The 14,486-nt window shown below is 35.5% G+C and overlaps 1 protein-coding gene across 1 annotated transcript in view; it reads right to left on the reverse strand.

Annotated features, from left to right (window-relative positions):
• The window catches only part of DARS1 (aspartyl-tRNA synthetase 1), a 69,565-nt gene that overhangs the window by 16,237 nt on the left and 38,842 nt on the right, over window positions 1-14,486 (reverse strand). The window contains exons 5-10 of the mRNA XM_055397491.2: window positions 8,704-8,806; window positions 6,191-6,271; window positions 4,849-4,908; window positions 3,629-3,740; window positions 2,632-2,766; window positions 650-797 (exon numbers count right to left, since the gene is read on the reverse strand). Of these exons, the coding sequence (XP_055253466.1) occupies window positions 650-797; window positions 2,632-2,766; window positions 3,629-3,740; window positions 4,849-4,908; window positions 6,191-6,271; window positions 8,704-8,806 (639 nt within the window). The remainder of the gene's footprint in view (window positions 1-649; window positions 798-2,631; window positions 2,767-3,628; window positions 3,741-4,848; window positions 4,909-6,190; window positions 6,272-8,703; window positions 8,807-14,486) is intronic.

A 14,486-nucleotide genomic window follows, 5' to 3' on the forward strand; every position in this document is an offset into this window, starting at 1 on the left:
CAAACTTGGGATTCGATCTCAGGATACCTGGACCTAGCCGAGTTGAAGCTCTGAAATACTGTTCCCTCCCTGTGCTCTCTTGCTCAGTCATGTCCAACTCTTTGCAAACCCCATGGACTTGTAGACTGCCAGGTTCCTCTGTCCATGGGATTCTCCAGGCAAGAATACTGCAGTGGGTTGCCATTTCCTTCTCCAGGGGATCTTCCCCACCCAGCAATTGAACCTGTGTCTCCAGAGTCTTCTGCACTGGCAGGCAGATTCTTTACCACTGAGCCTCCTGGGAAGTCCTACTATCTCATACTACCTCTAAAATAATAAACTGCTATAAAGGTATCATAGACTCTATTTCTGAGAAATTCAGGATGTAAAATATTGAGGAAAAAACAAATATAGTTAGGCTGTTTACAATCTGGTAGATTAGCGAGCTAGGTTAATTGGCTGCAGCCCTAAGTGACTTGGATTCAGAAGTACTCTTTTGAGTGGATTTTCCCACTAATTAACTGATAATCTAACTGGCAAATCTTCATATATATATACATTTTTCAATAAAAACTTGGCTTACATGTTTTAAGAACTGCTTCATTTTGAAGGACTTAAACTGCTTTAAAAATTATATTCATCTAAGGTTATAAAATATATATATTTTTACCTTTTCTGAAGTCCTTTGAATATCTGCACTAAAGTGTCGGCAATTTCTTCCAGAACTTCGTGGTAATGGTAATTAAAAGCCATTTCAATATCCAAGCCAACAAATTCAGTCAGATGTCTGTGTGTATTAGAGTCTTCAGCTCTGAATACTGTAACATTAATAAAAGAAAATGGTAAATGGTGTTTATATAGTATGTAAATACATACTTAGCATACATTACACAGCATAGTAAATTGTGTTTTAAATTTTGCATAAATTGGGATCTAAATACAAAAATTCTATTTACTAGTACTCCAATGGCACTATTTCATTATCATTATAGGGTTGGAAAAAAATCTTTGATAAGTCATCTGTCTCAGCATTTTCATGGATGGCAAGTTCATTACAAATTCCTATAGTAGTAAAAGCTGTAACAAATGTAAATTAATAAACGAGACTCATGAGAATCCCAAGGGAATGCAAGATTCTGAAGTGCCTTTGCAATAATTAAAATAGATTCAATATAGTGAGTTCTCAATTTTATTAAAACTTGACTCAAGCTAAATGAAATCTGTGCAGATGAAGTAACATTACACACTCCAGCCATTACCTCAGTCCAGTTGCTATTATCCTCACTGCACTTTCCTCCTCTCCAGTCTTCCTGACTCTACTCTGCTCCATTTTTCGTATCACTGCAAGATTGATATATTCTATAACTCATCCTTGCTCAGTAACTTACAATGGTTCCCAAATGACTACCGTAATAAGACAAAATGACAAAATGTTTAAAACCTTCATGCTTTCATAATTTAGTCCTATCCTGTATTTCCCATTTCTTAACACTAACTAGTCTTATTTTTATTTCCTCCCATGCTCTTTACTCATCTCGCCTCCTCTGACTAGAATGCCAATCCCCATTGTCTGTATCTCCTAATCTGTCCTTAGAGCCCACTTCAATATGAACTCTCTCTCATTGTGACTCTAGCAAATTCCATCTTCTCCCCTTTTCACACTCTCTATACTATATAATTAACGCCAATCTGCTGACTGCACAGCACAATCTGATTATCTGCTGTGAAAATCAGTTGATTACTCCTTGTGACTGCTATATGTATACATGTCTTATTCTGTCTTGAAAGCAGGGAGAATGATTTTCCTTCCACAAAGCATGGTCTGTCTGCAAATCAGCAGCATCAGCAGTACCTGGGAACATGTGAGAACTGCAGAATCTTAAGCCTCACCTGCGACCTACTGGTCAGAATCTGCATTTTAACGAGGTCCCCAGGTGACTCATGTGCACATTAACATTTGAGAAGTGCTGGTTGATTCTTCTTTTATGTTCATGGAACCCAGAGCAAGGCTGTATACATGCAGTAGGTGTTCAACATATAATTGTTTAATAGATTCAGAAAACTAAAAAACTTAACGATCTTGCCAGTTTTTCTATTAGCAGGTATTTAATTTTTATTAAGCCATCAAAAAACTTCCATATATAAAATAATTTTTATATATGAGTTTTAAAGAATGAAGTAAAGCTAGTTTTTGCTTATAATTAACCACGACAGATTCTCGTAAAAGAATCTGTCACATGATTATGTGTGCATACTTGGACTTATAGCAACTATATCTTAAAAACTATGTTATATAACCTACTAAATGTCACACATTTGTACTAATTTCTAATGGGCTTTATTTTAGCATATTAACAATACTAAGAACAGTACAAATAGTAACAGTAAAATAGAACAGCTTTGGAATAAAATTGGTAGCACATCTGTAAACTTCCAAGAGTAGTAAAGGGCTATCAAGGACAACAAAATTTATTATCTGGAAGGTCTACCTAAGTACATTGTCATATTTTACCTCAAAGTCTAGTGTTTATGTAGTCAGCATATGAACAGATTTAAGCTTTCAAAATGTCTGCATGTAAAATGTGTTTCTAAAACCATTACTATGGTACACTTAATGAATTTTGAGAAAACCGTAACTGCCAAAAACCTTACCTGGCCCAATACAGAAAACCTTCTCAAAATCAGCACAAATACACATTTGTTTGTACAGCTGTGGAGACTGAGCCAGGTATGCATTATTTTTAAAATATGACACAGTAAATACATTGGCTCCTCCTTCACTGGCAGCTGAAATGTAAACATTTAAGATATTACAATTAATTGTAAACTTATCAATGCAAACTTCTAGTAAAAACAGTTTATACTTTTGGTTCTAGAAAATCAAGAACTGCAGAGAAACTATAATCTTAATATATCATATATCTGATTCTAAACAGTTTACATTTAGGACAGACTTATTTCTTTGGCTACACCGCCATTTTACTTCTTTAGCTATACATGCTCTCTTTCTACATCAATTTTAAATCTATTAAAGCTACTCTGGAGTTATAAAAAATTTTTTTTAATGGGAAAAAAGATATATTCTCAATAATTTCCTAATTATCAATAATGCAATGTTCAAATTTTAAACTTATAATTAAAATCCATTCATAACATTTTATTGTTGTTTAAGTAACTAAAAAGATTAAATGATTGAAAATGATTAAGATATGTTTATCATTAAGAATAAGAATTAATGAGGTTTCCCCATCTGTAGTATCTAGTAACTTGACATTGCAGTTTATAAAAAACAAAATTGTATTACCAATCAGAAAGAAATCTATATCAGGAAAGCAGTTTCTGATGTACTTTATATTAATAAAAAAATCTTGCTTTACTTGCTTTATGTGTTACTGCCTTATTTTATAATCATTATCGTGTAATGACTCCTGAAATAGGGAATTTAATATTACTAGTGTTAGTGATATCTGATTGCTGCTATATAGCATAGTCTTCAAAACAGTCTCATAGCAATAAACCTTAAGGAACACTTGGGATTCTTAAATTGAAAAACAAAACAAATGAAAAAAATCTCCCATAAAAAAATCTAATATGAAGCAACTTCAGGGAAACCAATTTATTTTGAAAAATTAAGAGAAATAAAGCATACCTGAGATAATTTTAGGAGTCTGGATCTCCACAAAACCCTTGTTAGTTAAAGTTTCTCGGAAAAGATGGCAGATGCCAGACTGGAGACGGAAGATTGCTTGACTAGTTGATGTCTATAAGATAATAATAAAATCTAATTAAATCAATTTGACACATTAACTGAGACAGAGTACTTTCTAATCAGGCCACATGCCTAGAAAGTTCATAGAGAAAAGAATTCATTATATGAGAGAAAAGTTAGGTGCATGCCAATCAGTATAGGGATATATTTTGGAATTTTTCATATTCTAGAAGGAGAATTACAATTTTGCTCTTTTATTTCGAATCAAAGAAAAATACTTTTCAGGCCAAATGCTAGAGGCACAACCAATAACCTGTGTGAACAAATAGCCAATACAGTAGGATGTCTAACTATTGTGGCCAAAATTATGAAAAACCTGAGGCTTCTAGGCAGTATTAAGAGAACTTTTGATTAATGCTAACCTTTTCTATACACTGTAAATGAAAGTGGAAAAGGTAAAAAGCAGGCAAAAAGCAAATAATCGGGGGGAAATGAGTGTACAATAGGGCAGACAAGTTAGAAAGTACTCTTAAGGTGACAAAGCATTTAAGTTTTAGGTAGATTATTTAAGTAAAGGAGGAAGATGTGGTCAAAACATTAAGAAAGAGAGATGACATTGGTTTTACTACGATGATGAAACCACTGAACTCTTTCACTTGCAACCAAACCAGAAAGGGAAACAGAAGACCTATGTATGGGATTACTATATACACCACCAGAGCCAACTACTTCTTTATTATGAACTCCCTGCTCAGATCAAATTCAAAGGATTGAGGCATTAACTGCTAATCTCTACCTGACTATTCTAAAATATGCACAGAACTTCTTTCACAATTATGTAGTGAAAACTAATTATGTTTTTTCTTGCTGACTATCTTGTCTGAAACAGGTACTACCTGGAAGAAAGCCCATTTATTAGCTTCACACTCCTTTGTCATTTTAAAATGAAGCAAGTCAGTATCCTGTGAACTATTACTTGACTGTCCTTGTTGCCTGCAATTCTTTTTAGGGGAAGGGTCAGTCAGGTAAATTACTACTTGTATTATCATATTACATATAGGCAAATGCCAATTAGTTCTATAAACCTGAGTCAGGTATGGTATTCTTGCCCACCTTGATTTCAGCACAATCATGTCACTAAATAAACAAATGAGGCATACCCTAAGATCAATGACTCTGTTGTCTAATCTCGTATCCTGGTTAACAGTAGCTCTTCCTTCCTAAAAAAAAGGATAAAAAAACCCGTATTTTATTAAATATTTTTAAGGACACAAACAACATTTGTAGAAGTCATGTTAATTTTTAAATGAGAATAGGTATATTCATATGTGTTCACATTATACCCCCTAATCAAAGATCCTAGAAACAAGCTGGGCCAGAGAGAAGTTACTTAGAGAAAGAGAGCTTGAAAGAAGAGAAATGAGAATGAATTATTTTTTAAATTTTTATTTAATAAATAGTACAAAACACAATGCCAAAAACATTAACAGTTAAAATTTCACCAAATGAAAAAATACTATAGAATACACAGTTGTAAAAAGCTACATTAAGTTATTTTACAACTGCCTCAAGCTGCAAAAAGAAAAAAAATCCAATACCATACCTAAGTTATCCCTCTCTCAAAATAATGCCATTTATGTTATAAACCATGAGCACTCCATCAAAAGATGGGAACTTCTTTTGTTAATTCATATATATATATATATGACTGTTTCACTAAGCTAAATGCTTTTTATCCACCTCCCACACTCAAACTTTTGACTTATTACTGGGATATCAGAATAATTAACAACTGTCACAATCACTGATCCCTGGAGTTTACCTGCTAGTTGAAAATGGAAGGAACAAATAAAAGCTGACAAAGAACAGTGGTTCTCAAACTATGTTTTGGGGACCAGTGAGACACTTTCAGAGAGTCTGTGAAGTCAAACCTATTTTTCACAATAATATCTTCAAACACCCATTTTTTCCTGACTATATTTAGAAGCTTCCAAAGGCTTTATGATGTGTACAGACACACCAGAATGAATGCTGAGGCAGATATGAAAATCTAATTGTTGTGTATCAAGCCAGATATTACCAAGAATATAGACATGTAATACAATGTTACTCTTGACATTAAAAAATACATTTCATATGTTATTGCTGTTTTTATTATTTATATAGGAATACACAGACACATAATCTAATTATATTATTATTTTTAATAAGGTCATAAATATTAAAAATTTTGTCTTAACTTATAATACTGTATCTAATACTGTAAATGGTGGTAGACATACCTATAAAAATACAAGCTTGTGGGGTCAATTATTTTTAAATGTAAAGGAATCCTGAGGGCAAAAAGTTTGAGAACTTTTAATGTAAGAGTAGTTTTCAATGAAAATGAAGCTCAAATCAATTCACAGGTACCGTTCTTACAAAAGTAGGACATCAAGTTTTGAATACTTTGTAAACTAAATATACAGAGGAAGCACATTATTTCAAAAGTATAGTTTTCACCTCTTCTCCTTCCATTTCAGGCCGAACAGCATCGTCCAGCTGCAGGGGCAGGCGGGGTTCAGCTGAACTGATCACATAAATCTGAAAGTGAGAGATTACCAAAAATATCAAGAAGCACACAAAACCTGTTATCTTTTGCTTAAAAAAATCTACAGTTGACTTAACATGAGAAACATTGTTTGCATACATCTTTAACTGAAACTACTTGCTAAAATCAAACAAGATGGCACATGTTTCTACACCTATAAGATGGGGTTAATAGTTATTTCTTTTCTACATCCCTGTTGCTGGAATAGTCAAATGAGATAACATATGTTTGAAGACTTTGTAAACTCTAAGGTGCCCACCAGTATCATAAACAAGTAATAACTGGAGTTGAGGGTTCTGACTTAAGGCCTCTTTTTGTCACAGGAAACTTGTCACAGGCAAATCACCTTACCTAGAGCTTCAATATTCTTTTGTAAAATGAGGCTGATGTTAAGAATCAAATGGAATAAAGAATAAGAAAATACTTTGATCGCATTAAGGCGCCATTAACAAATAAGTTATCATGACTGTTAACAGTATCTGGCCATTTCTGCTACCAGGACCAAAGTCAGCTCAACTCTGCTGCACTGCTCCTTCCTTTCCTTATTCATTTTCTAAATGTCCCTTCACTGCCTTCTTTCATCAAGTGTATCAAGTACATCGCGCTTCCTGCTGCTTTCCTGGTTGGGAGCTGCTGGAGAAGGTGTTTCTTTATGGTGTTAAAATCCCTCAATATTTATTCAAACTAAATGCATATTTTAGTGCTAAAAAGAAATGAGGTCATAAAGAAGGAGACTGGGTTTTTCAGCCACTTAAATGCATGTTACCCTATTAGTTTTCCCCAACTGTTCCTGGAAAATCTGCTAAAGCACAAGAGGAAAACAGACTTGACTTAGTTAATTACAGAGAGGAAATTATATTCTTCCAGTTGGTAAATCACATTTAGCATTCAGCTCAGACACTTCAAGGAAAAGTATCAGAAGGATACTCCAGTCCTACTCATAGTAAAATAGAACTATTTGTCGCTATCCCTTATACCCAAGTTTTTGTGTTTCCCTTTGATTAGTTAATAGAAACTTGATCTCCAACGCAAAGCTGGAGATCTGGATAGCTACCTCTTCCATTTTTCTAACTAGTAGAAAAATCTCCTTCATTAGGTTGTGACCACTTTCATCCCCAGAACTTCACATAGTGCTTGGTACTACTCAGTAACTTCGAGCTGGATAAATAAATGATAAGAGAGTCATTGCTTATTATAAAATTCTATTTAGTATTCAGTGTTTTATGCTTTGTGAGATACTTTATAATTATTTTTCTTAAGGCAAAATTTGTCTGCAAGCACTTTAGGCTTTATATTTAACGTTTATTAAGGATGAACTGGATCCTAGGTAATTAAAATATTTTAGAAATACATTTACTTGCTCTAGTCACTAATATCTTATTTACTCAAGTATTGAAAAAGATGTTACTTGGAAGATAGGGTTTTTTATTTTTCCCCCTTGGTCAGCATGTCTTTAGATCAAACTTAGAAGTAACTGCATTTATTAGGTTATAGACTTCCTGGTGCGGTTAGTTTGAAATAAGACGTACAAAAAGAGAACAAAGTAATTTGGCAAGTTAGGTCAGTAAAAAATACAAGATTTTCTAAGTCTTAAAGAGTTTCATGACAATAAATTTCAATTAAATACAACCTCTAGTCACACACACACACACATGGGTTAGAGTGGGAAAGGACTACTCCATAAGAGAAATTAAATGAAGAATAGTATGGATACAAACTAGGTCTGGATCTGAGACTGTAGGTTGTGGGTTCAAGATTGCAGGGTTATTTCAAAAATACTAAATATATGTGAATTCACTTATAACATTTTTAGTTTGTATGTCTAAGAAAATAAATGTGGGATAAATCTTATGTGAAAAAGTTATTGCTGGAATCTAAGCCTGATATAGTATTATCTCTTTTGACTTTTTTATACTGTAAAATACCAGAAATACAATGCTCATAAGGAAATACAATGATTAATAAGAGTATAATGAATCAACCTTCATTTAAAGAAGCGGACAGCAAAACAGGTTCATGATAGTGAATAAAGCTTTTCAGATGTGTTTTCTACTTTCCTGTACGTGGCTATGGTAGATGTACCATGTCAACAAGCCTGGGCTAGCTTGCAGGATGAGAAGAGTCACAGGGAGAGATGTCCCAGGAACATCAGTGAGCCCAGTTGATAAATCACATGGTACAGATCACGCACCGTAGATGCTGACCCTAATTCCCTTACTGCATAGAATTATGAACAAATAATAAATGTTTGTTGCTTTAAGTCGCTAAGGATTGAGGTGGTTTGTTATACAAAAACTAGTTGAGTCAATCATCAATTTGTAAATCTGAATATTTTATATCAACTAATTACAGAGTTGATGTGAACAGTTGTAAGAACTATTCAAGTCAATTTCTGGACACAATTTTATATTTTGAAAAAAATTACCTTTTGAACATGTAACTCTACATCTTGTTGTGTACAGCTTCCAATTTTCTGATTCACTTTTCTCACAACGCCTTCCACATCGACGATGCTCTCTTTGTTGATGCTGTCAAAAGAAAAGCATTCCCAACTTTAATCATCTTGTCAGAGGTGTCAGAACTTGTTTGGTGTTTCACCAGTAAAGCTGAATATATTAAATTCTTCTTTAACATAGTAAGCCACTTGAGATAAAGCCAGACACTTTAACCTACTTATAATAAGTTACCATGTAGCACACCTTGTGAAATTTCTTGAAGAGATGATTTTCCAGACCCCATAATTTAGTTACCATTTATAAAATACTCTAGACATAACAGGTAACAGGATCAGCACTGAGCTGTGAAAAAGTCTTTCAGTTATTTATTAAAGAATATCTCCCTACCCACAGTTAAAATTTACTAAGATCAGCATTTCCCATAAAGAGAAACATTAGCTTCAATAAATGCAGTTACTGGTATGTAATCGAAGTATATTAATGTAGAAATACATTAAATAATAGAAGAAGGTCAACTGAAAAGATTTCAAGGCAATAAGAGGACATTCAGTTCAGTTCAGTCACTCAGTCATGTCCGACTTTTTGCGACCCCATGAATGGCAGCATGCCAGGCCTCCCTGTCCATCACAGACTCCGGGAGTTCAGCCAAACTCATGTGCATTGAGTTGGTGATGCCATCCAGCCATCTCATCTTCTGTCATCCCCTTCTCCTCCTGTTCCAAATCCCTCCCAGCATAAGGGTCTTTTCCAATGAGTCAACTTTTTGCATGAGGTTGCCAAAGTATTGGAGTTTCAGCCTCAGCATCAGTCCTGCCAATTAACACCCAGGACTGCTCTCCTTTAGGATGGACTGGTTGGATCTCCTTGCAGTCCAAGGGATTCGCAAGAGGACATTAGAGTGCTACAATGAAATCTTCATTGCCTAAAGTTTCTGAGTACACACTGTCACTGGATTTGTGGTAGATACCCTATTGGATTGCGTACTTTCGTTTAAGAATGCCTACCTGAAGCTAGCTAAATATAAACTATGAGTAAAAAAACTATATTTCCTGAGCAATTTAATTCTATAACAAACTTGAGTTTTGAATACCAGACACTCAAAATTGGAGATAATTGATTATTTTTTGGTCTCTTGTATATAACCAAGGGAAAAAAAGTGGAATCTAAAATGGTGGTTCCCATACAAAATGTGTCAGTTCTCCTCCTGTGTATATTCTTGTACTGACATAACATGTCACTGTACATTTGTGGAAAAGGATAAAATTTAACTTTCTGATCTTGGCGAGTGATGTCAGTATGATGGCAGTTCAACCGGCCAAATGCAAATTCCCATGTAAAACTATTAGTTAAAACTCTCAGGTGGTAACTGAAGCTACGAAGTGAGTTGAAAACAGAAGGAAAGAAGAAAAATGCCAAAGTGACAACTGACAGATAGTAGATTTCCTGGGGCAGCCAGCATAATAGAAAGGGCAAAAATGGATTAGGAAAATCTGTCCTGGACTCCCTGTTCATCTGCTATCATAAGGTCCAGTTAACTTTTGCATTATGGTCTCATGGCTCAAGTACCCGACACAAAACTCTGCAAGATGGATGACCAGAATCTAAACAAAGCAAAACAACAATAAAAAGATTTAACCTTCATAAGAAAAAGTCTATTCATTTCGATAAGGAACTGGGTCTTTATTAGTTATGGAGCTATCTGACAAGATTCCAGAAATCTAACAACTTATATTACAAACCATTTCAACAAATATTTGGGTTGGAAAAGGATCATATAATAGATTAAGTGTTGTGAAGACAGAAAAATTTCCAATTCACTTTGCTGTACTACCTAGAATTCTATAATGTCTATCAACTACCTTAAAAATATCAACATATAAATATATATCTTTTACACTCTCTTGCATAAATCTCCTGCACTAGACCTATCACCTAATATCTATAGCTAAACATCTTGTGTATTTTAGAAACTAAAAAAACTTATTATGGTAAAAGAATTAGTTGGTGATCTAAGATAAGACTCCTCTGAGATAAGAAGGGATAGAGAGGCTTCAGTTTATTAATAAAAGGGCTTATAATACTGACAATCTAGGATCACTGAAATCTTTCTATAATATGACTGCCACCTACCATTGCTTTATTTGTTCACATGGGTTACCTTGATACCTGAGTATATAATTCAGAGCTTGTGAGAATTCTGTTGCTTATCTTACATGTTTCTATGGGGTAGGTTCTCTCTTCCTTATTAATCAGTGAATTGCGTCATGGAGTACCTGCCCCAACTAGCCCCCCACCCTGAGACAGTGTGCTATGTCCCTGGCTTATTTGGTTCTCTTATCTCACCTAATTCAACTCCCTAGTAGGAGGCCTTCCATTATCAGGACGTTTTCTTCAAGCCAAGTTAAACACATCTACTCTTAAGAACTGAGCACTAAGTGAGTGTCCTTCCAAAAAGAAGCTGGAATGTGGTCAAATACACTCTGCCCAAGGCTAGCTAAAGGTCTGATCCAAGAAAACAGTTTTCTCTTCTTTCTCTCTCTGAAAAGTAACCAGATGATTCATTTTATCCAGGACCTGAAATTAGGACTACCTTTAGGTCACTGATTCAATAGTGTTACGTGCTAAAATATTTGATCATCTAGACCTAGAAAACTACCACCATTTAAACATGGTTTCTAGTACTAAACAACTGACAAAAGAACTCTGAAAACCTAACCTATTTCTAAACTAGGGACAAAGCTAAACTTCTGCTGTAACAAATTGGTCTACTGAATAAATTAGAAAGAAGGTAGGATTAACTACTCTCATAATAAACTTTTTTTGCCCTTCCAATCCCAATATTTGCCTTTATTTCTAGTAGTTATGTGCTAAAAGAGCAGACTTAGATCATGATAAAATAATTCCTTCTAATAATATCTTTATGGCCTTATCTATATCTGCTGCTGCTGTTGCTAAGTGGCTTCAGTCGTGACTGACTCTGTGCGACCCCATAGATGGTAGCCCACCAGGCTCCCCCGACCCTGGGATTCTCCAGGGAAGAACATTGGAGTGGGTTGCCATTTCCTTCTCCATGCATGAAAATGAAAAGTGAAAGTGAAGTCACCTAGTCGTGTCTGACTCTTAGCGACCCCATGGACTGCAGCCCACCAGGCTCCTCCGTCCGTGGGATTTTCCAGGCAAGAGTACTGGGGTGCCATTGCCTTCTCCGTTATCTATATCTATCTGTCCCTATTTACTCATGCACATGAATGAATTCAGAAGAATAAACATTAAAACAAAACTAAAAGAAGAGTCAAATTTGTGAAAAAGGGTCAGACTAAAACTTGCTAGTTAAAACTAGTGAAAGCTTATATGAGGGCTTAGAATGGGAAAGACTAGAGATCACTTCAAGAAAATTAGAGATTGCAAGGGAACATTTCATGCAAAGATGGGCTCAATAAAGGACAGAAATGGTCGGGACCTAACAGAAGCAGAAGATATTAAGAAGAGGTGGCAAGGATACACAGAACGACTGCACAAAAAAGATCTTGACGACCCAGATAATCACGATGGTGTGATCACTCACCTAGAGTCAGACATCCTGGAATGTGAAGTCAAGTGGGTCTTAGGAAGCATTACTACAAATAAAGCTAATGGAGGTGATGGAATTCCAGCTGAGCTATTTCAAATCCTAAAAGATGATGCTGTGAAAAGTGTGCACTCAATATGCCAGCAAATTTGGAAAATTCAGCAGTGGCCACAGGACTGGAAAAGGTCAGTTTTCATTCCAATCCCTAAGAAAGGCAATGCCAAAGAATGCTCAAACTCATGCACACTGCACTCATTTCACATGCTAGCAAAGTAATGCTCAAAATTCTCCAAGCCAGGCTTCAGCAATACGTGAACCGTGAACTTCCAGATGTTCAAGCTGGTTTTAGAAAAGGCAAAGGAACCAGAGATTAAATTGCCAACGTCCACTGGATCATCGAAAAAGCAAGAGAGTTCCAGGAAAACATCTATTTCTGCTTCATTGACTATGCCAAAGCCTTTGACTGTGTGGATCAAAATAAACTGGAAAATTCTAAAAGAGATGGGAATACCAGACCACCTGACCTGCCTCTTGAGAAATCTGTATTCAGGACAGGAAGCAACAGTTAGAACTGGACATGAAACAACAGACTGCTTCCAAATAGGAAAAGGAGTACGTCAAGGCTGTATATTGTCACCATGTTTATTTAACTTATATGCAGAGTACATCGTGAGAAATGCTGGGCTGGATGAAGAACAAGCTGGAATCAAGAATGTTGGGAGAAATACCAATAACCTCAGATATGTAGATGATACTACCCTTATGGCAGAAAGAGAAGAGGAACTCAAAAGCCTCTTGATGAAAGTGAAAGAAGAGAGTGAAAAAGTTGGCTTAAAGCTCAACATTAAGAAATCTAAGATCGTGGCATCCGGTCCTATCACTTCATGGCAAACAGATGGAGAAACAGTGGAAATAGTGGCAGACTTTATTTTTTTGGGCTCTAAAATCACTGCAGATGGTGACTATAGCCATGAAATAAAAAGACGCTTACTCCTTGGAAGGAAAGTTATGACCCACCTAAACAGCATATTAAAAAACAAAGATATTACTGCCCACAAAGGTCCTTCTAGTCAAGGCTATGGTTTTTCCAGTAGTCTTGTATGGATGTGAGAGTTGGATGATAAAGAAAGCTGAGTGCTGGAGAACTGATGCTTTGGAACTGTGGTGTTGGAGAAGACTCTGGAGAATCCCTTGGACTGCAAGGAGATCCAACCATTCCATCCTAAACGAAATTAGTCCTGGGTATTCATTGGATGGACTGATGTTGAAGCTGAAACTCCCAGTACTTTGGCCACCTGATGCGAAGAGCTGACTCATTTGAAAAGACCCAAGGCTGGGAAAGATTGGGGGCAGGAGGAGAAGGGGATGACAGAGGAGGAGATGGGTGGATGGCATAACCGACTCAATGGACATGAATCTGAGTAAACTCCGGGAGTTGGTGATGGAGGCCTGGTGTGCTGCAGTCCATGGGGTCACAAAGAGTTAGACATGACTGAGTGACTGATCTGAACTGAAATGACGTTTATTTGTATGTATAGAGTCAATACAAGAGGGACTGGAATACTTGAATAAGTTAATTGCAATATTCCACTTTGTACAAAAAGTCTATTTAACATGATTTCATCTGACACTGTGTGTTAAAATCGCTTAATACTATATTGTATGTAAACTACACCTTGACAGCTGCCATAAAGAGATCCTATTAAAGTTTGCTTTACATTTTGAAACTAATATGTCACTGTGTTTTGTACTCTGAAAGAGCGTTATGTCTAACAGGCAACTAAAAGCCTTTGGTTTTTATAAAGGATATGGCAGGTGTGGAAGCAGAGGAACTCCTGGGAACTATTTTATTATAGGAGAAATAGATGAAGTAAATTAAATATATCTTTTCAAGAGCTAAGTCAGCTATTTTTTATTATTACCAACACCTCCCAAAACACACTATCACAGAATTTTTTTTTATACTTCTTTCATTTTTCAACTACCCTTCTGCCCCGGAATATCATTCTACAAATAAAATTAATAGAGTCTTGATATTAGAAATACCTTAATAAGCAGAACAGACTTTATGTCATGCATTAGGAACTGTCAACCATTCAATTTAATTAGTTTACTTCTAACTCCTTTTATCCAGGGCCTGAACTTCTAATTTAAACTGTCTTTAGAAAAAAAAAAATTGTAAAA

Source organism: Moschus berezovskii, chromosome 2 (assembly GCF_049115385.1).
Source record: "Moschus berezovskii isolate FMDL1 chromosome 2, NW_MosBer_1.0, whole genome shotgun sequence".
Taxonomy (NCBI): domain Eukaryota; kingdom Metazoa; phylum Chordata; class Mammalia; order Artiodactyla; family Moschidae; genus Moschus; species Moschus berezovskii.